The sequence below is a fragment of the Carya illinoinensis genome, chromosome 10 (genome assembly GCF_018687715.1).
Source record: "Carya illinoinensis cultivar Pawnee chromosome 10, C.illinoinensisPawnee_v1, whole genome shotgun sequence".
NCBI classification, from domain to species: Eukaryota; Viridiplantae; Streptophyta; class Magnoliopsida; order Fagales; family Juglandaceae; genus Carya; species Carya illinoinensis.
Window position 1 is genome coordinate 34386253 of NC_056761.1, and position 27630 is coordinate 34413882.

The 27630-nt window shown below is 34.0% G+C and overlaps 1 protein-coding gene and 1 pseudogene across 1 annotated transcript; one reads left to right on the forward strand and one right to left on the reverse strand.

Moving 5' to 3' along the window:
* Positions 1 to 7888: 7888 nt before the first annotated feature.
* Positions 7889 to 8013, reverse strand: LOC122280249 (annotated as a pseudogene).
* Positions 8014 to 11144: 3131 nt separating this feature from the next.
* Positions 11145 to 11968, forward strand: LOC122278891 (zinc finger protein ZAT11-like). The gene has a single exon (XM_043089099.1). The coding sequence runs from the start codon at positions 11241 to 11243 to the stop codon at positions 11778 to 11780; it is 540 nt and encodes a 179-aa protein (XP_042945033.1). The 5' UTR covers positions 11145 to 11240; the 3' UTR covers positions 11781 to 11968.
* Positions 11969 to 27630: the final 15662 nt, after the last annotated feature.

Below are 27630 nucleotides of genomic sequence, written 5' to 3' on the forward strand. Positions count from 1 at the left end.
GGTTTATTTGTCTCAAGAGCTTTCCACTTCTGAAGAAATTTTGTACTGCAGCAAGAACTTCTTTTTTGACGATATTCCAATAATGCTTGTAAAAGAGAGCCGTCATACCATCTAGGCCTAGAGCTTTGCAGTTTGGGATTTGTTTTAGTGCCTCATAGATCTCCGCTTCTTCTGGCACTTTCGTTAGACAAACATTATCCTGTTCAGATATTTGCCTTTGAAATAGATCTTCTAGCTCATTTGGAATTTCAGGCTTCGTTGAAGTGTAGATGGACCTGATACTAATATAATATGTTAATTTAGAATACTAATATACTATTAGTTTATAATATGTTAATATATTAATATATACTAGTAATATATATTATAGTTATACATTAAAGAATATAATAAGACATTGATACTAAATATATATAGTTATAGACTTACAATGATTTAGTTAATATGATTAGTATAACAATATAATAGTTTAATTAGTATTTGACGATTAGTATAGCTATATATTAGTAATATTAGTTATGGTGAATTAGTAATTTAGTATAATTATATTCTACATTACTATATTAGAGACTAAAGTATTAGAATTATTTATAACTATATAGTATATATTAGAATTTAGACTATATAATAGACTAATAGTATTAGTATAACTGTATACGTATACTGTATAGCTATATATTAGTATTAATTATAATAATTAGTATAACTATATAATAGTATTAATAGTAGACTATTAATATAGCTATATATTAGTAATATTAGTTATGGCGAATCAGTGATTTAGTATGATTATATTTTACATTACTATATATTAGTAATTTTCAATTTGACTTTGTTTGTTTGTTTATTTATTTTTTATTTGAAGAGACCCACATGGGGAAAAAGAGCCCTCCAATTCGACTACATTTCTCCAGTACTTTAGCAGGTGATTATATATGCCTCTTAATTGAGTTTTCTTGTCTCAACAGTTTAGATCGAATTTCATTCAAACAGGAAAATTTAATTAAGTTTTCCTGCTGGCCTGTTCATTATGAATCACAAGCTGGACGGTAAATGCCACGAAAGACAACGTGCAGAAATTAATTAAGAACAACATAGCCTGCTCTTTTTCAACCTGAGCACGTAAGCACATCACCAGCCAAAGATGACTTCAATCGGCTGACTGGGCCTGATCATGACCAACCAATTAGTTGGAAAATCCTAGCCAAAATGACACAGTGGATTAATTCTAGTACTGCATCATGTCATGAAGACCATCTTTACAACTTGCTTTAATTTGCACGACATTTAATTCTCTATATTTAGAAAGTCAAATTAGATATACTATTATAGCATTAGTAGTGCCTTAGGCAAAGTCATAGTTTGGCCAAAGTTTAGCTAATTTTCATAAAACGCTTCTATATCAAACTCAATATTTATATAGTAAATTTAACCATCTTTTTTTCACTAGCCAAATGATTTTCTAACGTTAAAAAATTCTTCCTGCTCTCGTATCTTCAGAAACATGCAAATCACACTAAATCACAAAAACATATCTCTTGGATCATACTCCGCACGCTTTTTTCATTGGCCGCCATCCAAATCACAAAGCACACAAGATTTGAAAGCTAAAAACATCAACCTCTGATAAGCCCATTCACTAGCTGCCATCTTCCATTCATCAACCTCCAGTAAGCCCATTCATCTCTCTTTTTTTCCTCTTTGTTGGTTGTTTTTTCACTAGCCACTATTGCCTATTCATCAACCTCTAATTGAAACAAAGAGCTTGTAAATCCCCGATATCCCAATTCAGCGAGTATATAATTTTTCCTATGATTGAATTTGAATTTTCTTTACAAAACCTTGCATTGCCAACCGATTTGAATTTTTCCTATGATTCTAATTTTTCCTACATTTTAATTTTCTTTGAATTTTCCTACTATTTGGAGTTTTCCTAGTATTTTTAATTCTTCGAATTATTGCTACATTTGAATCCCTAGAATTTTGTGTTATGAATCTTTTTCTAATAATAAACATTTTTTATTCAAATTAGAATTAGAATTCAAATAAATAAAAATGTCAAAATCGATATTTTAATATAAAAGTGATAGATTTGGAGAGTTTGTTATTTGGTATTATTAAAAAGTAACTAGCTAAATTTATAAAAGTGAATTTTTAATCAAATTTTAGCCAAACTTTAACTAGACCACTACTAATGTTCTTAATCTAGCTATGAGTAGTGCTAGGTTGCTACCCCGCAATGACCGCTGGGCGTGCTGCCTAGTATAATTTTGCTTGTTTATTTTTCTCTTATTTTTCTTTTCATATATTGTTTTACATATTTTTAAAAAATAAAAAAATTACATTAATACACTAAAAGTTATTTTCTTAATCATTAAGTAATTTAAAAAAAATTAAATACATGAGCGGTCAAAGTGAGGGAGTAAACTCAGGCAGCATATTAGCATTTTCCATCTAGTTATTCTAGATCTTTAACAACTAATTATAGAAAGAGATAAAGACAATCTCACATTAAACCTCAATTAATATTAATGAATTTAGCTTTCGAGGCCAAACTAATTAATCCTAGCAAGTGAATATAAGGGATATGAGTAAAAATAAATAAATAAATTATTGAGGGAGTAGTGCCCTTATGAATTATTTAATATCTAGCTCTAATGTGCAACGAGCAGCCATTCCTACTGTATTTGTTTTTTTAATATTGCTAACATTCACTTCTCATATTGACGTGACACCATTAAATGAAACATGTCACGCAGTTTATTAAAAAATAAAAAAGAATATATATATTCAAAATAAAATAATGTTGAAAAATAGATAAAGGGAAAGACTGAAATCTAAAGTTCCATCTACCCTATTTTTATACAGTTCTTCTATGTACAAGCATTTTGGCAGACGAATCTGTGCACCAAGATGAAATGGCATGTTGCCATATCAGGACTTTTTTATCTATTTAAAAAATACGAAGTGAAGAAAAAGAAACACTCTCATTCGTCTCCCTTGTTCAGAACAGCTCATCATCCATATTGTTTGGAGTTGTTTCACTTCGTTTTCCGATTACAGCAATATATTTTTACAACCGCAACATAAAAAAAATAGATACAGTACCCCAAAGTTCTTCTTTACGACTTGCCCATGAGCCTCCTTATCAAGCTCCAACTTTTTTGCAATTTGAATTTCAAAGTCTAGTTCAATTGCTACTAGATGACATGTTTCATTAAGTATATATAATGTTTACAAGAGTGGAAAGAATCCAAATACATAACAAACTAGATTACATTTTAATAGAATAAAATACAAAATTCAAAGTAGTTATCCATGTGATGATCCGCTTGAGAAGTTCTTGGCTTATTTACTGGATTGGATAATGTTGGATTCTTTTGTATTTTGAATTGGTTGGTTAACTGCCCCTTTCAAGTTGATGGTGAGAGGTTGAACCATTAGCTTGTCTTTAAGCATATAGAATCTGCTATAGGACAAGACCTTTGTGAAAATATCTGATGGTTGGGATATGGTCGAAATATAACGAGCAAGAATGTCCCTATTAGAAATTCTCTCCCAAATAAAATGGTAATCAACCTCTATGTGTTTAGTCCTTAGATGAAACACAGGGTTAGAGGATAATGAAAGTGCTCCAATGTTGTCAACCCATAAGCAAGGAGGTGAATGAAGAGGAAAACCAAGTTCCTTAACTAGCATTCGAATCCAATATAATTCAGTAACAGTGAGGGCCATTGATCTATACTCCTCCTCAGTGCTTGATCTAGCAATACTAGGTTGCTTCTTTGCCATCCAAGAAATTAAGCATAGACCTAGAAAAATATAATAGCCTGTAGTAGACTTGCGATCATTAGGGCTACCAGCCTAATTTGAGTCACAAAAACCATGCAAAGATAAGGACCCTTTGTTGTTATGAAGTCCATGTTCAATGGTTCCTTTTAAATATCAAAGCACTCTCTTTACTGCCATGAGATGGACTGTTGTTGGACAATGAAGAAACTGACATAGTTGATTAACACTGTAGGCAATATCAGGCCGAGTCAATGTACAATATTGGAGAGTTCCCACAATATGTTTGTAAGTAGATGGATCAAAAAGGGGTTCACCGGTATGCTTGGACAATTTTCCACTAGAGGTGTAGGGGGTTGAAACTGGTTTAACTCCCATCATTTTAAACAAGTATGTTGAACCCAAGATTTCAAGTTTATGTAATTATATATCTACATATAGATTTTGATGATAACAAACAAATTCAAAAAATAAAGGAGTCTCAAACTCAAGTTGTCTATATAATGGGGGCAAGCACATCAAGAAACTAAGTATGGGTAAGAAGGGAATAACTCACATTAAAACTCATAGAGAAATATTGTACATCTCTTGAAAATTTTGAATTTAGGATTAAGGTTCAAAATTAATATTTTATCATAAAACATTAAAATACATTTTCCACCTGTGCATAAAAATTTTGAAAGATGATTAATTGTCATTTTTTACATAAGATGACATGATTAAAGTTTTGAATTTTGAAAATATTAAAGATGATTGACTGTCATCTTTCACATGTGCATACTTTAATTGAATATTTTTAAAATTGATTGATGCTCTTTTTGACTTATGCAAAAGGTAGATGATTTTGTTTGAAAAATTTGAAAAGTATCATTTTGTCATATGCGAAAAGTAAAAAAATTAGATTTGAAATTTTTGAAAAGTGAATGATGTTTTCTTTGACAAATGAAAAAGAAGAAAATTTTATTTAAATTTTTTGAAAAATGAATGATGTTGTTTTTGACAATTGAAAAAGTAGAAACTTTTATTTGAATTTTTTTTAAAAGTGAATGATGTTATTTTTTACATGTAAATCTTTTTAAATTTGAATATAAAATCTCATATGCCTATAAATAAATAATTTGAAAGCTTCAAATTCACAACACCAAGAGCATACAACATTCGTTCAAAACTTTCATTCTCTCTTTTCAACATTGAGCCTTAACCTTTGTTCATTTTAAAAGATATAGTTTGTACGGTATTATTTTTATTTCACTCATTGAGGAGTGTTTTCTAATAACCTACTCACTATCAGCTCTTGTATCAGTAAAAGGGTGTGTATAACCCTTGTACATATAGAAAGTGTTCTACACAGGGAATAGTTGAATCACCACTTGTAAGGTGATTGTAAGTGCAGAAGGTGTTCTATACAGATCCTTTGTAACGGTGTTGTTTAAAGGTGTAGTAGGTTTGTATCTCCACCTGAAAGAAGTTGAATAATGAATTTGGGGATTCTTAAGGGGTAGCTTGAAGCAAGGACGTAGGCAGTGGGGCCGAATTTTGTTAACGTACTGAGTTTGCTTCTCTCTTACCCATACTCTTTATATGTATTACTGCTTCGTATTTTATTTATATTTTATATTATGTATTTAATTTATAATTGTTAATTTTATATTGTGTTAGTCATCTGAGCAACAAAGTCTAAAATATATTTATCTTGATGAAGATGAAGATGATCAAAGGTTCGAGAGACCTGGATGCAAAGAAAATATAATAAATCTTCCAAGTTCTTGATTGCAAAATCTTGGTTGAGTTGTTGGAGAAGAGCAGCAACTGCATTAGAGGAATTACTCACCACCATATATCATCAATATATATTAAAATAAGAATAGTGATAGAATTCCGATTGAGATAAAATAAAGAAGTATCAACAGATGATCCAGTAAATCCAAGTTCCAAGAGACTTTGAGATAGTCTCGTAAACCAAGCCCTTAGGGCTTGTTTCAAGCCATAGAGAGACTTGTGAAGTCAACAGACATGTGAGGAAAATTTTTTGTCTTCAAACCCTTTAGGTTGCTCCATAAATACCTCTTCCTCAAGGTGGCATGCAAGAATGCATTATGTATGTCCAATTGCTGTATAACCCAATTGTGGTAGATTGCCAAAGCAAGCACAAGTCTAATGGTGGTAAGTTTTATGATTAGACTAAATGTTTCATGGAAATAAATTCCATGTTCTTGCTCAAAACCTTTGACTACAAGCCTTGCTTTGTACCTGTCAATTATGCCATTTACCTTTTCTTTGAGTTTAAAAACCCATTTATTTTGGATTACATGCTTATCAAAGGGTCTAGGACATAAGGTCCAAGTTTTATTGGTAATGAGAGCATTAAACTCAAGCTGCATGGCTACTTGCCAATTGGGATCTTTAGTTGCTTGGTTTTAGGTTCGTGGTTTAGATGGAAGCATAATGAGGAGAGGGCTTGAACAGGATGTTCAGTTGAGGAATAAAGGTAATAATTAGGAATTTGTTTGGGTTTGAGAGAATTGCTTTGGGATCTGGTGACTATCTGTTGTGGAGGAGAGAAATTGGACATAGGTAAGGGTGCAGTTGGGGCTGAGAGGTCTTGTGTTTGAGAATTGTCATTGGGAGACATATATGCAGGAGCTATATCAATAGAGATAGAAAAAATAGAAGTATTTGTAGGTGAGATAGATGGAGATATACCTGTTGTGATTGGAACAGTAGTGTCCAATGGAATATCCTTCAAGATTTGAGTAGCAGTAGGTAAAATAGGTGTGGAAATGGAATTGGTGGTGAATGATGATGTACCGGCAGGAGATGTGGAATTGGAGATGGAGTTTGCAGCGTGAAAAGTATTTTCATCAAATACTACATGGCGGGAAATATAGATGGGACCAGATTGAATATCATAACATCCATAACCTTTTTGATTTGAAGCATAGCTAAAAAAGATGCACTTTTTTACTTCTATATGATAACTTATGAGTAATGTAAGGTCTTAGAAGTGGGTAACAAGCACAACCAAATGTCTTAAGAAGGTTGTAGTCTAGTTGTTTATGAAATAAAAGAAGATAAGGTGAGTGATTATCAAGAACAGGTGGTGGCATTCTGTTGATAAGATAAGTGGCTGTAAGAAAAGCATCAACCCAATGTTCAGATGGAAGATGTGATTGAGCAAGAAGTGTAAGGCATGTTTATGTTATATGTCGATGTTTTCTTTCAGAAATGCCATTTTGCTCAGAAGTATGAGGGCATGTCAGTTTATGCAAAATTTCATTTTCTATTAGAAAAGTTTTAAATGATTTAGAGTGATATTCTCCTTCATTATCTGTTTGAAGCTGTTTGCTGCCACTTATTTGGTTGGAAATGGATTGGATAGAGGCCTGCTCTACTCTGACCTTGAAGGAGGATTCTGTTGGTTTGCAGATCTTTCACAACAAAATATGAAGTAGTTAGCACAAAATAACAATTATTATCTTGGCAAAGTTGTTGGATTGAAAGAAGATTAGAAGAAGCCTGAGGATAGTGTAAAATATTAGATAAAGCAAGAACTGTTTTGGGTTTGAAGAATAAAGGAACCAATGTTGTCTATGATCAAACCTCCCCCATTTCCAACAGTTACTTGACTTAGACCTTGATATGGTTGTTGATCGATGGTAAGGTTATCCAAAGCAGAGGTAACATGGTTGTTAGCACCACTATCTAGAAACCAAGGTTGATTATCCTTTGGTGTGACAAGTATGGGCAGCCATGGCAGCCAGCTGTGCAGGGTGGTGTCTTTCTTGATAGGAGTAGTCCATCCTATGGGATATCAATCAAGTGCTTGATGGTTTATTTTGCCACAAATCAGACAATGAGGTTTTGAGTTTTGAAAAAATGGACTAGAATTAGAATTCTAATTTTTCCCATTTGACCAAAAAGGAAGATTGGGGTTGTTGGATGGTCTGGAACCAGAGGGTTTATTGAAGGAGAATGGTTTGTTGGACTTTTTGTGGTGGTAATTGGGTTTGGTTTTTTGAGTGAAGAAGGCTATGTTGGTATTATTTGGTGGTATGATTTGTGTTGGGTCTTTAGAAATTGCTCATAGTTGAGCAACTCGTTTTGAAAATCATCAAAGGTAATAGAGGATTCTCGAGTGGCAAAGTTAAGAGAGGTGATAAATGGATGATATGAGGGATTGAGGCCTCCAACAACATATGAGATCAGATCTTCATCATCAATAGATTTTCCTACCGCTGCAAGTTGATTAGACCAGTTTTTGGCATTAAGAAGATAGTCAGTGCATGACTTGGACCCTTGGTGGCCGGAGAGTTTGCAATTCTCTTATAAGGTGGGAAATTCTAGATCGAGAATGTGGGGCAAATCTGTTAGACAGGGTGGTCCATAACTGTTGAGAAGTTGTTTGTCCATAAACAGTAGACAAAATTTTCTCTGTGAGAGTGGCATTTATCCATGCCTAAATGAATTGGTCCTTTTTCTGCCATAACATATACTCAGGAACAATGGTAGTGGTAAGTTTGCCTTCAGCATTAATGACAAAATGAGGAGGACATGTCTCGGAGCCATCTACAATGCCAAGTAAATCATGGCTTTGTAGAAGAGGGAGGAATTGGGTGGTCCAATTCAGACAATTGGTTCCGTCAACCCTAAAAGAAACCAAGGGAGTGATGTTGGGAAAGATAAATGCAGCTTGATCGCCGGATAGGGCCATTGGGATCGAAAGAAAGATGGGTTAGCGTAGTTATTAGGCATGTTCATCCGGGTTCCGACCCGGAAATCTGGGTGTACCCGGACCGGAACCCGGATGTTAAATCTGGGCCGGAACCCGCACCGAGTTAACCCGGTTCTAATACGGGCCGGAATCCGGATAAATCCGGGTTTTTCAAAACCCGGATTGGATAGAACCCGGGTGTGTGTGTTGTTTTCTAGAAACAGAACCACCCCATCGTCAACAAGAAAGAGTAGATCTAGCAAAAAAAAAAAACCCTTGTTCGACTACTGATAGCATATAAACACATCCCATAAAAATACTCAAAACATTCTCATCAAAACAAACCTAAAATCAACAAAGAGAAAACAATACAAACAGAGAAAACAAATACCCAAAACCGAATAGAACCCAAAAATAAAATAGCAGATAAGAGAGATGAAGACGATTCGGCGATAAAAATCAACTAGGTCTCGGCACTAGATAGGGGCTTCCGAGTTTCGGCGATGAGAGAGATGAAGACGATTTGGCGATAAAAGAGATGAAGATGACTCAGCGATGGGGTCACGATGATGGGTCACACCGTCACGGGGTTCAGTGGGCACGACGAAGGAGGCTAGGGTTTGAAGTTTCTTCTGAGTCAGCGATGTGGTCACGATGATGGGTCACGCCGTCACGGGGTCAGTGGGCACAACGAAGGAGGCTAGGGTTTGAAGTTTTTTCTGAGCTCGTAACGAGAGAGAGAGAGAGAGAGAGAGAGAGAGAGAGAGAGAGAGAGAGAGAGAGAGAGAGAGGACAGCAGATGAACGAGAGAAAGAGAGAGAGAGCGCGACGGCAGCAGATGAACAAGAGAGAGAGAGGGGGGTAGACGGGTTAGGTTTTTTTTTCTTTGCAATTTATACAAACCCGGTTACACCGGGTTACTAATACGGAACCCGGATTTGAAACCCGGATCCGGACCGGATAAATTCGGTTTGTCCCATGCGGGTTCCAGCCCGGATAAAATCCGGGCCGAAACCCATAACCGGAACCCCGGTAATTCGGGTTCCGGGCCGGGTCGGATTTAATCCGGCCCGTTTGAACAGCCCTATTAGTTATGGCTCTGGTACCAAGTTTGAATTTTGAAGTCTGGTTCAATTGATATCAGATGACATGTTTCATTATATGGTATAGGTGGGATTGGCGTGCAATCCATTCCCCAACTTGGCTTCATTTAGACTTTTTCTTTTATATACCTTTGTGTTTTTATATTTATTTTTATTATATTTTTTTAAGAAACCAAGTGGCACGACATGATACTGGTGCTATGTCAATGAAGAAAAATAAACCATATAACTGGAGCATGCAACAAAATAGCATTTTTTTTTATCCCGCCTATTGAAATTAGTTACTTCATATTAATCAATATTTTAGAATATTAGTCATTGGTTTAGCATGACTTGCTTGTAGAATTATTTTTTACACGATTCCCGCTCGTTTACGTCACACACACACACTATATATATATATATATATACACACACACACATTAGTGTTGGGTGTGGCGGGTCTAAAAAATATTTTATCCTACATTATCTTATCCAACCTCATATGATCCTGATCTCATGTCCAACCTTTCTCTTCCGCTTATTTAATTTTCCGGGTTTTATTTTCTTATCTATTTTTTTTAAATGTTAACTTACCTCATGGTTTTATCCCCTCATTTTGACTACTCATATATTTTATTTTATTTTTTTATTTAATAATTAATAAAGTATTTATTAGCAAATTTTTATGTTTTTCTTAAATGTTTAAAGATGTTTAAAAAATAGTTAAAAAAGAAGAAAAAAAATGTACCAGCAGTATGCGCAGCTGACTAGCGTTGTCCATTTTCTACCTCTCTTCTATGAGAAATGATACTTGCAGTAGTGGAGTGTGCAAGCGCTGCACAATCACTTTTAAGAAATTAAAGTGAGTCAAACTGGACCTAGATGAAAAAAAAAAATAACTTTTTAATAATAAACTCTACTATATTTTTTTAAAACGATTGTATAACACTTGTGCATTCCATAACTTTATATAACATTTATCTTGGACAATACTGGGTGCACATCAAACGTTATTTTTTTTTTTTTTTATCTTTTAAACATTTCTTTTTTTTTTTTTCGAAAGACTTTTAAACATTTCTTAAACATACTTAACCATTAAAAAAATTTAAAAAGAAAATAAAAATTCACTAATATATATAGTCACCACTTCCTTAATAATTAATTTTTTTTAAAGCAAAAATTCTATTTTCGAGAGGGCAACCTACGGTGGCCCAGGTTGATACGAACCAGTGGCCTCCACAGGCCGTGGCCACGCCGTGGTTTTGTAAAAATAAAAGCCACTTTTCACTTGAGCTACGAGACTTCCTCAATGGGTAGCGGCCGACGCGGTACCAAAATATAAGAGTGTCTCGTACCTGGAGATATCATCCCCTAATTACTTTTCTTAGCATACAAAGTGTGGACCCAGTCAAACAAATAGTCAAAAGTTGCCTCTTACGAACGAGGAACCCAACACCTTACATTCCTTTAAAAACATGGTCAAAAAAACCGCACGCTTCAAACTCCCCTCGTCTTTAAATACCAAAGCTGCAGCCTCTTTCTTCCTCATACATATGTGCAGTTCAAAGTTTCCATACCAGTAAAGTACGTTATCAAGTTCAGCCTACAATTACTTAAAGAGTCCCCAACGAACGTTAGATACGTCCTGATTATAGATGGCCATGAAGAGAATGAGATCACAAGATGTAGGGAATAAAGACATGATGGCGAAGTGTCTGATGCTGCTGTCTCATGGCGTCGGCTTAGCAGACACAAAGCCTATAACATGTCCACGTCCGGTTCATGTCTTCGAATGCAAGACATGCAACCGTCAGTTTTCATCATTCCAAGCGCTGGGTGGCCACAGAGCCAGCCACAAGAAGCCAAGATTGATGGGGGAAGAACACAAGGATCAGACCAAGTTGCAGAGTTCTGCAGGGCATAATAAACCCAAGATGCATGAGTGCTCGATATGTGGACAGACGTTCTCCATGGGGCAGGCTTTGGGTGGGCATATGAAGCGGCATAGAGCGAATGACGGGTTATTTTCCATTCTGAATCCCGTAGATCACGCCAAAGTGCCGGTGCTGATGAAGAGATCTAACAGTACGAGGGTTGTCTGCAGCTTGGACTTGAACTTGACACCCTTGGAGAATGATTTGAAGTTATTATTTGGGAAGATGGCTCCTAAAGTCGATCTTCGTTTGATGATTTGATATATATGATCACTGATCATCGCACATGTATTGATTGTTATTTTTTTTTTTTTTTCCATTCATATTCATTAATTTATTTGACGTACAATATCATTCAGTTCTTTCCAAATTCTATCCGAACATTAGAATTGCCTTTTTCTCTTCTTGTAAATGTGTTGTGTTAATTGTACCATCCTCTATGCTTCCACTTAATTTGGTTCATGATCTCTTGTACGCCCGGTCGTTAGACTTGTCTGTTAGAGAAGATTAACGGTTTAAAAAACCATGAAAAAACAAATAGATGTCAGGGAATTCAAAGAACTTTTCACGTAGACGATAGACAGTAGGTAAGCCAAACATTAACAAATTAATGGAAATATATTCAGTTTTAAACCCACAATGGGCCAAATCTTATCTCAACCTGGCGGCTGCGGTCAGACATGACTGGCCATTCACTTTGAAGGTGGTAGAATATCTAGAACATATATATGTAATATCAATTGGCGTACGTACTCTCCTTAATCACGGCTGCGCGCGCTGTAAACAGCCTGGGCTTTACAAAAGTTACGTGGAATATTCTAATATATTATGCTTCTGTACTTTCTAATAGAATTTCATTCATTCAAACACCATAACAAAGTTCATTAACTAAGGAGAATATGTCATGAAAGATCTTCTACTAGAATGGTCCCCTACCGCGTACCTCATATCTAGCATTAATCTTGGAAACTTTGGCCAGCTTGTACTACTACTTCCGTTTCTGCGGTCAACTTAACAGACCCAACACTAACGTACACCATTTTTTTTAACGGTTTTGCACGACATTCTTTGCATATATATGGAAACATATAGTTGCAAGCGTAATTGTGTACTAATCTGTGTATTAATGTGATGTAATTGGTCAAAAAGTAGATTTTATTGAAAATAATGTTAATTTAAATTTTAAGTATGAATAAATCAGTATTGATACATAGATTAGTGTGCGACTATACTTATATGTAGCAAAACTTCATATATATATATATATATGTATGTATATATATTTATCTATATAGCAGCTTGCTGATGCACGAAATTTCTGATCTATGTATAGATGTATATCCCCATCAAATGTGTAACGTGTACGTCCCGGTCCTATATATAGGAAAGTCAAATTACGTTGGAAGCCTATGATGATCTGCATATTATAGGAAAATGCTAGTGTAAACATCAATGTGTACACCAAATATGCACTGTAAATGAGTTTTTTGTTTTTGTTTTCCTGTTTTTAAGTATTTTTTAAACATTCTTAATCATTAATAAGAAAAAATAAAATATAAATATAAATTTACTAATAATCACTTTCTTAACCATTAAAAAAATAAAAAAATATGAGTAGTTAGTTATATATATATATATACCTTTGACTGACACGGCCGATAAAATGATTTGAGCTGATTTAAAACTGAAAGTATCGTGAATAAATACTTTTGGAAGATATGATCAAATGCAAGCTAGGGAAGAGATCAGACATGCATAAATAAAACAAAAAATTAGAATAATTGAGGTACATACGGTATTAAGTAGTCTTAAGAAATTTATAATCTCTCTGACGCAACAAGCCAAACTATGCGGCCTATTAATTAATTTACTAATCATGATGGCATGCATCAGTTTGTAGAGTTTTTCTTGGAGAAAAACTTTCAGGCCGAATGGGCATAAAAATTAATTTCACACAAGTTAATAATTATAATATACCATGTTGGCACCCAGGAAAACCCATAAAGGAGAACTAGCATACACCGATTCCCATCTTTCTCCTTCTAGTCTCGCCCCCTCCCCCATCCCTCTGTTATTTCGACTCTCCATTAAGGCAGCAGCAATCCCACACCACGAACGGAGAGGCACACTGACGACGAACAAAAGGAACGTTGTTCCTACTCCCACGACAACTCATGCTAGACCCCGGCGTTCATAAGTATTTCCTTTGCATTTTATTTTCTGTGTTTAGGGTATTATTCTCTCACTTTCTACGTTCTCACTTTCTATGTTCATAGAGTTTTATTCTCTGTATTCGGGTTTTATTTTCTGCATTTTCCTTTTCTTCATTCATTGATGGCATTCATTTTCTTCATATTCACTGATGGCATTCATTTTCTTCATCTTTTGGTAGAAATATTGAAACCAAAAATTAGTACTAAAGCTATTTGTGTGTTGTAATTTATAAGTGAGGTCAGATATTCAATCAGGACCTATTGCCTTAGCTTGATCCTACAATCTTAGTTGGTCTTGATCTGTGTTAAGGAATTAACTTAAAAAATTCGCAAAACCCCTACAATAATCGAGTAATGCTATTTTCCTATCTAGAAAACGACTGTGATAAGGACTAATGGAGACCAAGTTCTATAAACTTTATGCTTATCTTCCTACCCAAAACTTGTTTTTCCTAGTCATTGTAGTTATATTAATGCATGCAGTAAAAATATTGCAGATGAAATCGAGTTGCAGCTAGATGAATAGTTTGAGTGCAAATTAGAACATTGACGCATTCACTTAAATTATTTCTTTTAGTATTGTGAAAAAATGATAGTATATAAGCCCACTTGCTATATATATATATTCATCTAGTGAGCAACTTTTCTAAATTTAAAAAAGAAACAAATCCAGTGGCAAAACTAACTCAAAAGAGATTGGAGGATATTTTGAATATATAATTTTATTACTATAATATTCAAATAATATGTTTTGATTTCTTCTGCTGAATCGTGTTCTCCAAAGTGTCAAAGAGTGCAAGAGATGATGTGATATCATGATAGAGACCGATATGTTATTGCGGCATACCCTCCAAAATGCGGATGTTGGGCAACCCAAAAAGTTTTGGAAAGTGGTTTTTCAATTGTCCAAATTATAAGAATAAAAAACTGTGCTACTTTTTTGAATGGGTTGATCTTGAAATAGAACAACCGGATTGTGGTAAACGAACCTTAGAATTAACACATTGAAAAAAATGAAAGAATAGTAGATAAACGTGCAAAAATTGAATACATAAAATTCCAATCGTTGAAGAAGAAATACAAATGTGTCTTGATTGCATCTTGGATTATATTTTTTGCCTTATTTCTTACTTTGAAATTTTATGAACTTCCATGCTTTGTAAATCGTTTAATACTATATTAAGATGTACTTGGCTTTTGAAGACAAGTTGTATTTATTTTTCTTATGGTGTGAGCACTTTCAGGACTTGGTCAATATTGTTGTTATCTCTATATTTGATCTTTCTATGGTGACCCACTCATCATTTTGAAGTTGTCTTTTGTAAACGTATTGTAAATCTAAACTCCAGCTAATAGCTATTTGATCCTTTTGCGTTTCATTTTAATGTTAGAACTTGTTGGAAGCCTTTGTTTTTTATAGTTTATTTTTCTTTGACCAAATGAAATTTAAAAGGAGAAAAGGCTGATGGAAATACTTTCAAATTTGAGCGAGAAAGGCTGATGACTATTTATTAGTGAATCTTGGGTTTATGGGATTTAAACTATTTCTGAGGTGAATTCAAATTTGAGAGAAAGTCATGTTTTATAGGGATGAATACATCATGTACTATTGCTGTCCTGGTCATAATAAAATCTCTCAAGAAGAACAGTAGTAGATTACTTTTAATAAGTTGAAAAAACAAAATGCTCACGTGCCATAAAAAATCATTATAGCCACCAATTGTTTTTTCTCAATGGCACCTGAGTAGTCACAGTTCCACCAATCAGTTTTAAAAGTAGAAGCAATTTCATATCCTAATTAACAAAAGCAATTTTCATGAATCTACTATAGAAACAGGTAACTTACAACCAACAAAAGTATCAAGGGTCCCATTGTTTTATGGCTACAAAAGTATAATAGCTACAAAATATCATGTGTACAAAAAATATTGATTCTCTTCATCAATGCTTCAATAATTTAACGAAAGTCCACTCCATCAGCTGCCCAATAATTAATTCTCTTATGAAAAGTTAAAATTTCACGATGCTTCATACTCTTCATCATTTGACATTGGTGGAAATTTAATATTCCTACAAACCAAGATTTTTTTTTGGAATAAGTGATCAAATCAAACATTTAAATATAAAATGTTTAAGATAAGATTAGTATTCATACATATCAAATGTTATGGACATGGTGGTCGGGTGTGGAGGTAATGTAGTTGAACTTGGTTCGCCCATACCACTATTAAAAAAAAAATCATCAAGTTAAAAGTTTCACACAAGGATCATACGACATCATTAGAAACATAATGAAATCATTGCAAGTACTCATGTTATGGACATTTTGTTCTACCATGCCCTTCTTGTTTACAAATGTTGTATCGTCGCTTCATTGTTTGCACATTTTCCTTTGGATTCTTTTGTCGTAAAGTCTTGGGCCTACCTTTAGAAACAATGATTGTGAGATCTTGCAATGAAACTTTGCTGACTATTTGGCTCTCAACAACATGTCCCCCTGTGTTACCACTACCACCATCATCACTCATCAAGAGAAGCTCTTGATAAATAGTCTCTACTCCCCGTGAAACATGCTTATATTTCTTAATAGATAGTGATCACATCTCAGCAACTATATAAAACTGTCTGATCAAATGATGTTTCTTATCAAATGTAGTTGGGATTGTCACTAATGGCCCCTCATTGACACATATCCCTTCTACCATGCGACTCTTTGCATTGATAGTCCACCTCTCTAACACATATGATTGTAGTATAAGGTCCAAACAATTTTTTCTTGTCAAAACATGTAGGATGTGTCGGCATAGAAAGCCAATAAATTCAAACATAAGACATGTGCAAGACACAAAATGTTTCTCGCTCCCAAGTGTTACTTCATATGTCGACTTTTCTCTCCCACGAATGGCCACCAAAAACATTTTCCTTCCATCTTCCTCACGTGTTTTGTGTAACTTGAACTTTTGGCTACTAAATAACTCTTCTTAAAAGATCATAAAGGATTTTCTTGTATAGAGCTTGGCCACGGCCTCTTAAATACTATAAAAAGTTTTCATAATTGGCCTCGATGTTTTTGTCTTTACATCTTTTAGTTTCTCACTTAGATAACATGCATTCAAAGCTTTTTTATATTGATGGACAAACTCACTTATCATTCTACTTGAACAAACATAGTCTTTACAAAACTTGTTCATACACTCACTTTGTTGAGTTGTGGACATTCCAATGCAAAATATAAATCTCAAGTACGCGGGCACCCACTTTTCCTTCTTCACATAAATAGTTTGCATCCAACTATTTTCTTTCAACTTGTACTTCAATAAGATTTCAGTCCACTCCAACTCAAACTTCTCAATAGTTAGTGTTTTATGGATACAATAGTTAAAATCATATTAAAATTGTGGATATTTGTTGTAAACATGAGCTAGATGTTCATGAACTTTTTGTAGGATGTGCCATAAGCACAATTTGTAAGTAGTATTGGGCAATACATTCATGATGGCCTTAGCTATTGACTTCTCATCATCAGTTATTATTATAGAGGGAGCACGACCAAGCATCACTTCTAGCCAAGTTTTCAATAACCATTTGTAAGACTTGGTTGTCTCATTTATCAATAACGTACATCCAAACATCACAGATTGATGATGATGGTTAACTCCAGTGAATGGGACATAGGGAATCTTGTGTCGATTTGTTAGGTACGTAGTGTCAAACGTAACAACATTCCTAAAATATTGATATGTAGCTAGTGATCTACCACCTGCCCAAAAGCAATTTTCTATTGACCCATTTACATCAACTTGGATCGAGTATACAAAGATTGGATTATTACGTTCGCTTTCCAAAAAGTACTCATACAACTTTTATGCGTCTCCCTCTTCAAGATGTTGCTTCCTTCTCTTTTCTCAAATAATTCTGAATGTCCGTAGGAATGCAACCAATATTATAATCACCACCGTGCCCTTTGCTCAAAACATACATTATTTTCAGTGTTGGTATCCCCAACCCATTTAGCGTGTCTGTTAAATTTTTTTGAGTTTGTGTCACTCTTCTATGCTCACGAAGTAAACTTGTACTCCAAGGTGTCAACAACTCATGATTATGAAGGAGTATAAACTTGGACACAACCTATTTGCCTCCATTATTCTTTATTGTCATCATCACCTTACACCCATACATTGCTTCCGGAGCCTCGGTTCTTTATCTCTCTTTAAGTTTAAGATTATACCGATATAACCCTTCTTTCAAACACACAAACTCTATACCAATTAATGATTTGTCTATGCTTGACAATCGAGTATGATTTGTTCAAATTATAAAACCAATTCATTTTGAGAAGGCTTTATAGCAACCGAGTGCATCCTCTATGTCGTCAAACTCTAGCCGAACGTATTCAGTCCAAGGTTTTTTCACCTTGGACTGGACCGAGTACTACATAGGACTGGACCAAATCGAACCAAAAGGTATCGATTTGGTCCACTCGGTTTGGTCCAATTGGTCCACTCGGTTTGGACCATGCCCAAAATGGGCCACTCAGCCCAATCCAAATTTGGTTTATTTTTACCCAATTTCAATTATTTTCGGGCCACTAGACATTTTGTACATTTTAAAGCTAAAAAATACTAAAAAAACTTTCTCTTGAAAACAAATGATAAAAGAAAAATTATCTATATAAAAAATAAGTAGAAAAATAAAAAAAAGAAGAAGAAGATAATGCAGTTTACAAGAGTAGACTCCAAGAGTCCAAATAAAAGAAAAAAGAAGTTACAAAACTAAAAAAGGAAAACACAAAAGTTATTACAAATTATAATCTAAAACACTCTCTCTAAGATACTGCGGTGTCCACATGTAGACACTAATATTAAATAAGATGAGTTAACAACATAACATAACTAACAAATAATAAAATACAATTATAGGATGATCCAATCAAACTCAAAATACTAAAAGCCAAGTCCCTTAGCAATCTATTTGCAAAAACCAAGCCAAGTCAGATTTAGTGAGTAAAAGCAAAATAAATCTATAAGCTGTTTAATTGATCAGGTTATATTGGAACCCACCGACTGGTCTTTCTTTCTAATAACCATGCATGATCATTGATAAATGTAAAATTTCTCTTTCTCCTTTGGGGTGGGTGCATGTAGATCAGACCTTTAATTGGATTTACAATTACATATGTTAATTAATACACCTGATGATGATCTTACTATATATGATTGATAGTATAAATAATGATGATTCAATACATATGATTGGAGTTTTAAAACCTAGGATAAAGGTAATCATAATGGATTAAAAAACCAACAATATCATAAACCAAATCCAAGATAGATCATAGTAGCACTGAGGATGATGGTTTTGTGAGTGTTAATCTCAAAGGAGCAGGATACATTGAGGAACATATGCATTAATTGTGCTACTACATCCAAGTCATGAATGGGGTCCTCCTAACATTTATTTCTACTAACATTTTCCTACAATAAATGGCAGCTAATAGCAACAATTTAAATACCAAGCAATTATAAAGCATAAGCAACAATTTTCCTCACTAATCTTTTCATCTCTTTAGTCTTTAATCGAAATTGAGTATAGGGCTAGTAGGCATTGAATTTGACACCTCTACAGAATTAACAAAATCCCCAACAAGTTCTATTCACAAAAATTTAAAACTAAATAAGTTAAATAAAGTTACATAACATAGAAGATAAAACGAAATAAACCACAAAAGATATCAAAAGTAAATTTATTACATACCATATCGAGAGTTTTCTCAAATTTCAAAGTCAAGATATCGCATCTTTTAGCAAGGATCAAGAAGAATCCCAACATACATCAACATATTATAATTATCTAAGTTGTCCCAATAATTTTCAAACATTCTCTTCATATTTGTGGCCATTAATCCCATCACGGGACTTCTTATCTTTACACTTCATGTTAATGGCATCTTTAATAGTAACCAACTCCAGAAAAAAATATTGCAAGTTACATATTCACCATTCGAGAAGCATAAAGTTGGATAATGAAATAATTGAAGAAACCTCACAAACAATATTAGCTTCTCCCAATCGGATGCATTGGTAGGCTCTAATTTCGTTGACTTTCTTCTATTCATCACATCATCTCCATCATTGTTATCATTATCTCCAATACTACCAAGGAAGCTTGGATCTTCTTCCTCCAACCAATCAAAAGCTTTTCTAAATTTTGAAGCCCTCTCCAACATAAGATAGGTGGAGCTCTGATTAGTCAATACATCTAGGCAAACATGGCTTTTGGATTGAATTTTTTCCAACCCCACACATTTCTTGAATGTACTCCACCTTTGAGGGGAGCATTTAACATACTTCCCAACACCTTTCACTCTTGCAATATACTCCTCATATTCTTTCAACACCTTATGACCGACTAAGTTCAAAATGTGGGTACAATATCGAACATACAAAAATTCATGTTCCATCCTATACTTGACTTTTTTTCAAACAAGAAACGACACCATCATTAGAACTTGCATTATTAAGAGTGAATGCAAGTAATTTTGGTCACCCCTAATCATGCAAACACATCTCCATGCCCTTATCAAATGTATCACCCTTATGATTTTCAACCAAAGAAAAGGAAAGAATCATTTTGTGTAGCTTTTAGTCATCATCCATAAAGTGTGCTGTGAGACACATATAGTTGAGGTTTTGTATGAATGCCCATGTATCCATGGTGAGGAAACTTCGTTACCCTCAAAGAGCATTTTTCAAGTTATATTTTTCCCTCATAAATAGATTAAAGCAATCATTGGCAACCATCATACGGTATGAAATCCCTACCCATTTAGGAAAAACCATAAGCATAAACTTCTTGAAACTCTTCCCTTTAACAAACCTAAAGGACAACTCATTAAGAATAATCATCTTTACTAAGACTTCTCAGCAAGCCAAACCACTAAATGCAATGGGCACAAGTTCCACACTACTACTTCCTCCCTCCACCTTCCAACCTAGAGTTGATTGAGCTGAAATATTGCATATTTTAGCTATTTAAAACCAATGTATTTTAAATTCATCATGACATTATTATTGGTTTTAGATGGAAAAATAGTTAACAAGCATAAATACGAGTTGCAATTTTTAATTGATTAATATCATGTTTATGCTTAATTTTATAACTATGATTTAATGGGACAATATTTCCTCACATATATAGTTTATTTGTGATAATCTATTTTTCTTTTAATTTATTTTTGAGTGTTATTTTTATTGTTTGTGAACAAGTGACAACCATATGTGCATGATGCAGTGTAGGTGGTGATATTGAGTTGGAAGAAAGATAGAGGATGATGGTGAAGAAGAACACTTTACTCGGACCATACAGAAACCACATGGACCAGCTCACATGCAGCACACGCCATGAATAAATAAAAGAGACAAAGGAGTGGAAAGCAAAAGAAGACAGCGAGAGAGGCATATCCAGCACATTTCAACACTGTCAACATTTATGGAAAGAAGATAGGCGTGATTGAAGCTGGGTTAGTAAAGCTAACCAATGGTGCTGAGGCATGGACGACAAAGAGATAGAAAAGGAAAGATGGGGACACGGAAAGGGAGAGTAATGAGTGAACGTGGGAGAGAACGTGGAACTGAACGTGGGAGAGAACGTGGGAGAATAATGAGTGAACGTGGGCCAGCCGATTGAAGGGTGAAAGGTGAGGTGTTCGGCTTTGCTTTCATACAGCTGGACGCAGCAGGGGACTTTCTTCTCCGTTTGACAGACCAACACACCAACTCACCAGACAGCAGCAGGATGGACAGCAGGAACACACGGACAACACCATGCAGGACAGCAACCAAATCACACGATGCAATCACATATGCAAAACACTTCACTCGGACAGCCACATGCAGAACATATTCGGACAGCAGCAAAGCAGAACTCACACATGCAAGACCAGGCCTAAAAGCAGGAAAAACACATGCACACATGCAGTAAAGTGCAGGCAATCATTCAGACAACAGATCAGTTCACACATGCAAGGAAGCACACACTCGGACAGCAGCAATGCAGGACACCAATTCACTGAACGTGCAGCAACCAACTCAAACATGCAGACCATTCACTCGGACACCATGCATGGACCCACTCACACGATGCAACCACTCACACATGCTGCAGCAAAGAAAAGTGCAAAACCAGAAAAACATTCGGACAACACCTTGCATGGGACCCAGACACATGGACAGCAACTCCACTCACACGAAGATGCACTCAACAAACCACACACATGCAGGAGCCACGGCTGCAGCAAGGAAAAGCACACATTCGGACACCAACTCAGTTGAACGTGCAGCAGCAGCTGGAGCAGCTTTTCGGTTCTGCACATGGAAGTTGAACGTGCAGCAGCTGAGCAAGTTAATTCTTTATCTTTTCTTCATGTGGACGGGAAGCAACAGCAGGGAATCAGCTATATATTTAGCTGGAAGCAGCAGCATTTGAGGGGAGTCGGGCAGTAGTTAGTTTTTCTTCTAGGGGTACGCCTTCTTCTCGGGGCAGTAGTTAGTTTTTCTTCTAGGGGTACGCCTTCTTCTCGGGGCAGTAGTTAGTTTTCAGAGTTCAATAGTTTTAGTTTAAGATTTTTTTTCATGCTTTTCGTTCAAGACATTGAAGAGTTTTTGGGAGTTGGTTTCGGACAGAGTTTAGTTTTTTTACTTTAAGTTATTTTCTGTTTTCAGTTTTAAAGTTAAGTTCTTTACTTACTTTATTTCCTGTTTAAGAAGAAGCAGCACGGAAGTTTTTAGTTTAGTTTCTTACTTATTCTATTTTCTGTTTAGAAGAAGCTTCATTAAGTATTAAGAATTGTAGAACGCAGTCTCGATTTCCAAACATCAAGTCTATTCCTTACGATTCCTGTTTTTATTTAATTTCAGTTTAATATCTTTTATTTTTCCTTTCACCTTTAATTTCTGTCTATTTAAATTACTGTCATTTATTTCTCCTTGCACCTTTAATTCTTCTATTTAAATTAATGTCATTTATTTTTCTTTCTCCTTTAAATTTCAGTCTATTAATTTCAGCAATTTTAATTTACTTTCTTGCATTTTAATTCCTTACATTTCATCGCTGCACTCAAATCCAACAAATATGAATCTGGTTCACGACCAGTAAATTTTGATTTTCATTGCACTTTTCCATCCATTGTACATATCATTCTCTTATTTTCTCTTTGTGAAGTTTTTCACATTTTTTTCAACAAGTTTAATTTTAAGCAACTTTCCCTGTGGATTCGATCCTGTAAGATACTACAACGCCTGTATACTTGCAGGTAAAACTGCACTAGATTTTTGATTCATTAATTTGAGTCAAAGTTTAGTCGCAACAAGAGTCATCTAGGACTTATCTGTCTTCTTAAATGAACATTTCTTAAATTGCTTCTTAATGTGATACTTCATGGACTTTGTACCGTTGGTCTTCATATTACATACATATGAAGTGTCACAATAATTACATGCAACTCCAAGTTTAGTGGTATCACCTTTTAGCATTTTTGTAAAGTGATCCCAAACCATTGTCCTAACTCTACTACATTGTGACCCACCGACCGGCGATTTATTACTTACATTGGATGGGGGTGGGGGTAGGGGTGGAGGTATATCTTGACTTTTTGTTAACTCTTGCAATTCATTTGTAGAAGACTCCATCTAGAAAAATAAACAACCAATAATTAGATTAGATATAAAGTTAACCACTACAAAAATAAACAAATCACAGACTCAAAGTCACAGACAAATCCCACATACTATTTGTAATTTTTCCACTATCCAGTATTAAAACAAATCCCACGTACTATTTGTTAATAAAAATATATACTATAGAAACCAAAACTCAAGCTTTATTTTGGATACCAACTTTCACAATTTCACAAGCCCATATATGACTTATGAGATACCAGATTTCAAAAACTTAAATCTTAAATACATGATTCTGGGATTTCAAACTAATATCCATAAAATCAAATAAGTGCAATCAAACAAAATAACATAGAAAAAATAGAAAATTAGAAAAAAAATGAAAAATCCCTAAAAATAAAAGCCTAAACCCTAAAAATATTATTACAAATTTACATATTGTAAAAATGGGAGAGACGATTGCGTAGGGGAGGGCTGAGAGACAACACAAAGAGGGCTGCCGGTGCCACTGCGAGCCTGCATGAGAGAGGGCTATAGCTACTAAGGGAAGGGTTGAGAGGGGCTGCAACTTCTGAGGATAAGGACTAAAACGAAGAAAGAAAAGTCACAGGATAGGAGACGGGGAAGGGAGGGGACTTGGGAAAACCTAAGGCTATGAATGAAATGGCATCATTTCTCCAAGCCCAGAAATGACGACGTTTCAATTAAAGAAGTCTTGGAGACTTTTCTTTGTAAAACAATGCCGCTTTGGTATCTTGGACAGTTGGGCTTCAATCTATGTTTAGGCTTTCTATTCCGCTAGGGTGGGTTTTCGCCCACTGGCTGTTTTGGCCTGCTTCATTTTTTTTTTTTTTTTTTGTTATCCATGGATATTTTGTTTAATACTTATATAACATTGTGATATATTAATAATTTAATATATATACATATAGTATACTATGATATATATATATATATTAGTAAAACACTAATACTTTAGTCTATTAGTATATAGTAATAGTTATTAACTTATTTACTATAATTAATAATGCACTAGTACTAATACTATAACTAATAACTATACTAGCGGTATTATTGATATACTATATTTTAGTGATAAATTGGTAATACTATATTAAATAATAGTAATACTCTTATTACTAATATTCTATGTAGTTATAGTGATTTAATGAGAATATATTAAGTTAACTATACTAATACTATTATAAATTTATACATATATTATAATTTATACTATAACTCTTATAATATGTTAATATATTAATATATATTATAGTTATACATTAAAGAATATAATAATACATTGATACTAAATATATATAATTATAAACTTATAGTGATTTAGTTATTATGATTAGTATAATAATATAATAGTTTAATTAGTATTAGACTATTAGTATAGCTATATATTAGTAATATTAGTTATGGTGAATCAGTGATTTAGTATGATTATATTCTAAGTTATTATATATTAATAATTTTCAATTTGACATTGTTTGTTTGTTTATTTATTTATTATTTGAAGAGACCCACATGGGGAAAAAGAACCCTCCAATTCGACTACTTTTCTCCAATACTTTAGCAGGTGATTATATATGCCTCTTAATTGAGTTTTCCTACAGGCCTGTTCATTATGAATCACAAGCTGGGCGGTATATGCCACGAAAGACAACGTGCAGAAATTAATTAAGAACAACATAGCCTGCTCTTTTTCGATCTGAGCACGTACGTACGTACGCACGTCACCAGCCAAAGATGACTTCAATCGGCTGACTGGGCTGATCATGACCAACCAATTAGTTGGAAAATCCTAGCCAACATGACACATTGGATTAATTCTAGTACTGCATGTCTTCAACACCATCTTTACAACTTGCTTTAATTTGCACGACATTTAATTCTCTACATTTAGAAAGTCAAATTAGATATACTATTAAGCATTAGTGGTGGCCTAGGCAAAGTCATAGTTAGGCCAAAATTTAGCTAACTTTCATAAAACACATCTACATCAAACTCAATATTTGTACAGTAAATTTAACCATATTCTTTTCACTGGCCTAATGATTTTCTAGCGTTAAAAAATTCTTCCTGCTCTCGTATCTTCAAAAATGTGCAAATCACACCAAATCACAAAAACATATCTCTTGGAGCATGCTCCACATGCTTTTTTCACTGGCCACCGTCTTCCGTTCATCAACTTCTAGTAAGCCCATTCATCTCTCTTTTTTTCCTCTTTGTTGGTTGTTTTTTCACCGGCCACTATTGCCTATTTGTCAACCTCTGATTGAAACAAGGGTAATGATACACTTACCACTATTTTACCACTTGTAGTGTATTTATTTTTTTATCATTTTATTTTAAGTATTTTTTTAACATCCTTAACCATTAAGAAAAAATTTTAAAAATATATAATTTTAGTGATAGTCACTTACTTAATCATTAAGTAAAAATAAAAAATAAAAAAAAATTAAAAATTAAAAAAAGTGGTAAAAGAGTGGTAAGAGAGTGGTAAGGCTATCATTATTCTTGAAACAAACAGCAGGTAAATCCCCGATATCCCAATTAAGCAATTCTATAATTTTTGCTATGATTGAATTTGAATTTTCTTTGCAAAACCTTGCATCGCCAACTGATTTGAATTTTTCCTATGATTCTAATTTTTCCTACAATTTAATTTTCTTTGAATTTTCCTACTAATTGGATTTTTGCTCGTATTTTTAATTCATCGAATTTTTGCTACATTTGAATCCCTAGAATTTCGTGTTATAAATTGTTTTCTAATCATAAATCTTTTTTATTCAAATTACAATTAGAATTCAAATAAATAAAATGTCAAAATCAATATTTTAATAGAAAAGTTATAGACTTGGAGAGCTTGTTTTTTGGTATTGTTGAAAAGTAATTAGCTAAATTTATAGAAGTGAATTTTCTAATCAAATTTTAGCCAAATTTTAACTAGACCACTACTAATGCTCTTAATCTAGCTATGAGTAGTGCTAGGTTGCTATCCCGCAATGACCGCTGGGCGTGCCACCTAATACAATTTTGCTTGTTTATTTTTCTCTTATTTTTCTTTTCATATATTTTTTACATAATTTTAAAAAATAAAAAAATACATTAATACACTAAAAGTTATTTCCTTAATCATTAAGTAATTTAAAAAAGAAAAATTAAATACATAAGCGGTCTAAGTGAGTGAGTAAATTCATGCGGCATATTAGCATTTTCCATCTAGCTATTCTTTAACAACTAATTATAGAAAGAGATCAAGACAATCTCACATTAAACCTCCATTAATATTAATGAATTTAGCTTTTGAGGCCAAACTAATTAATCCTAGCAAGTGCCCTTAAGAATTATTTAATATCTAGCTCTAATGTGCAACGAGCAGCCATTCCTACTGTATTTGCTTTTTTAATATTGCTACTATGCTGCCTCAATTATACCATTCATGTTCTCACATTGACGTGACACTATTAAATGATACATGTCAAATGGTTTATTAAAAAACAAAAAAGAATATATATATTCAAAATAAAATAATCTGAAAAATAGAAAAAGAGAGATTAAAACCTTAATTTCCTTCTACCCTATTTTTATATAGTTCTTCTACGTACGAGCGTTTTGGCAGATGAATTTGTGCACCAAGATGAAATGGCGTGTTGCCATGTTAGCACTTTTTTATCTATAAAAAAAATACGAAGTGAAGAAAAAGAAACGCTCTCCTTCGTCTCCCTTGTTCTGAACAGCTCATCATCCATATTGTTAGGAGTTGTTTTACTTCATCTTCTGATTATAGCCATACATTTTTACAACCGCAACATAAACAAAATAGATATAGTAGTCCAAAGTTCTTGTTTACAACTTGCCCATAAGCCTCCTTACCAAGCTCCAACTTTTTTGCAATTTGAATTTCAAAGTCTAGTTCAATTGATACCATATGACATGTTTTATTAAGTATATATAATGTTTACTAGAGTGGAAATAATCCAAATACATAACAAACTAGATTACATTTTAATAGAATAAAATACAAAATTCAAAGTAGCTATCCATGTGATGATCTGCTAGAGAAGTTATTGGCTTGTTTAGTGGAGTGGATAATGTTGGACTCTTTTGTATTTTGAATTGGTTGGTTAACTGCCCCCTTCAAGCTGATGGTGAGAGGTCGAACCATTAGCTTGTCTTTAAGCATATTGAATCTGCTATTGGACAGTTCCTTTG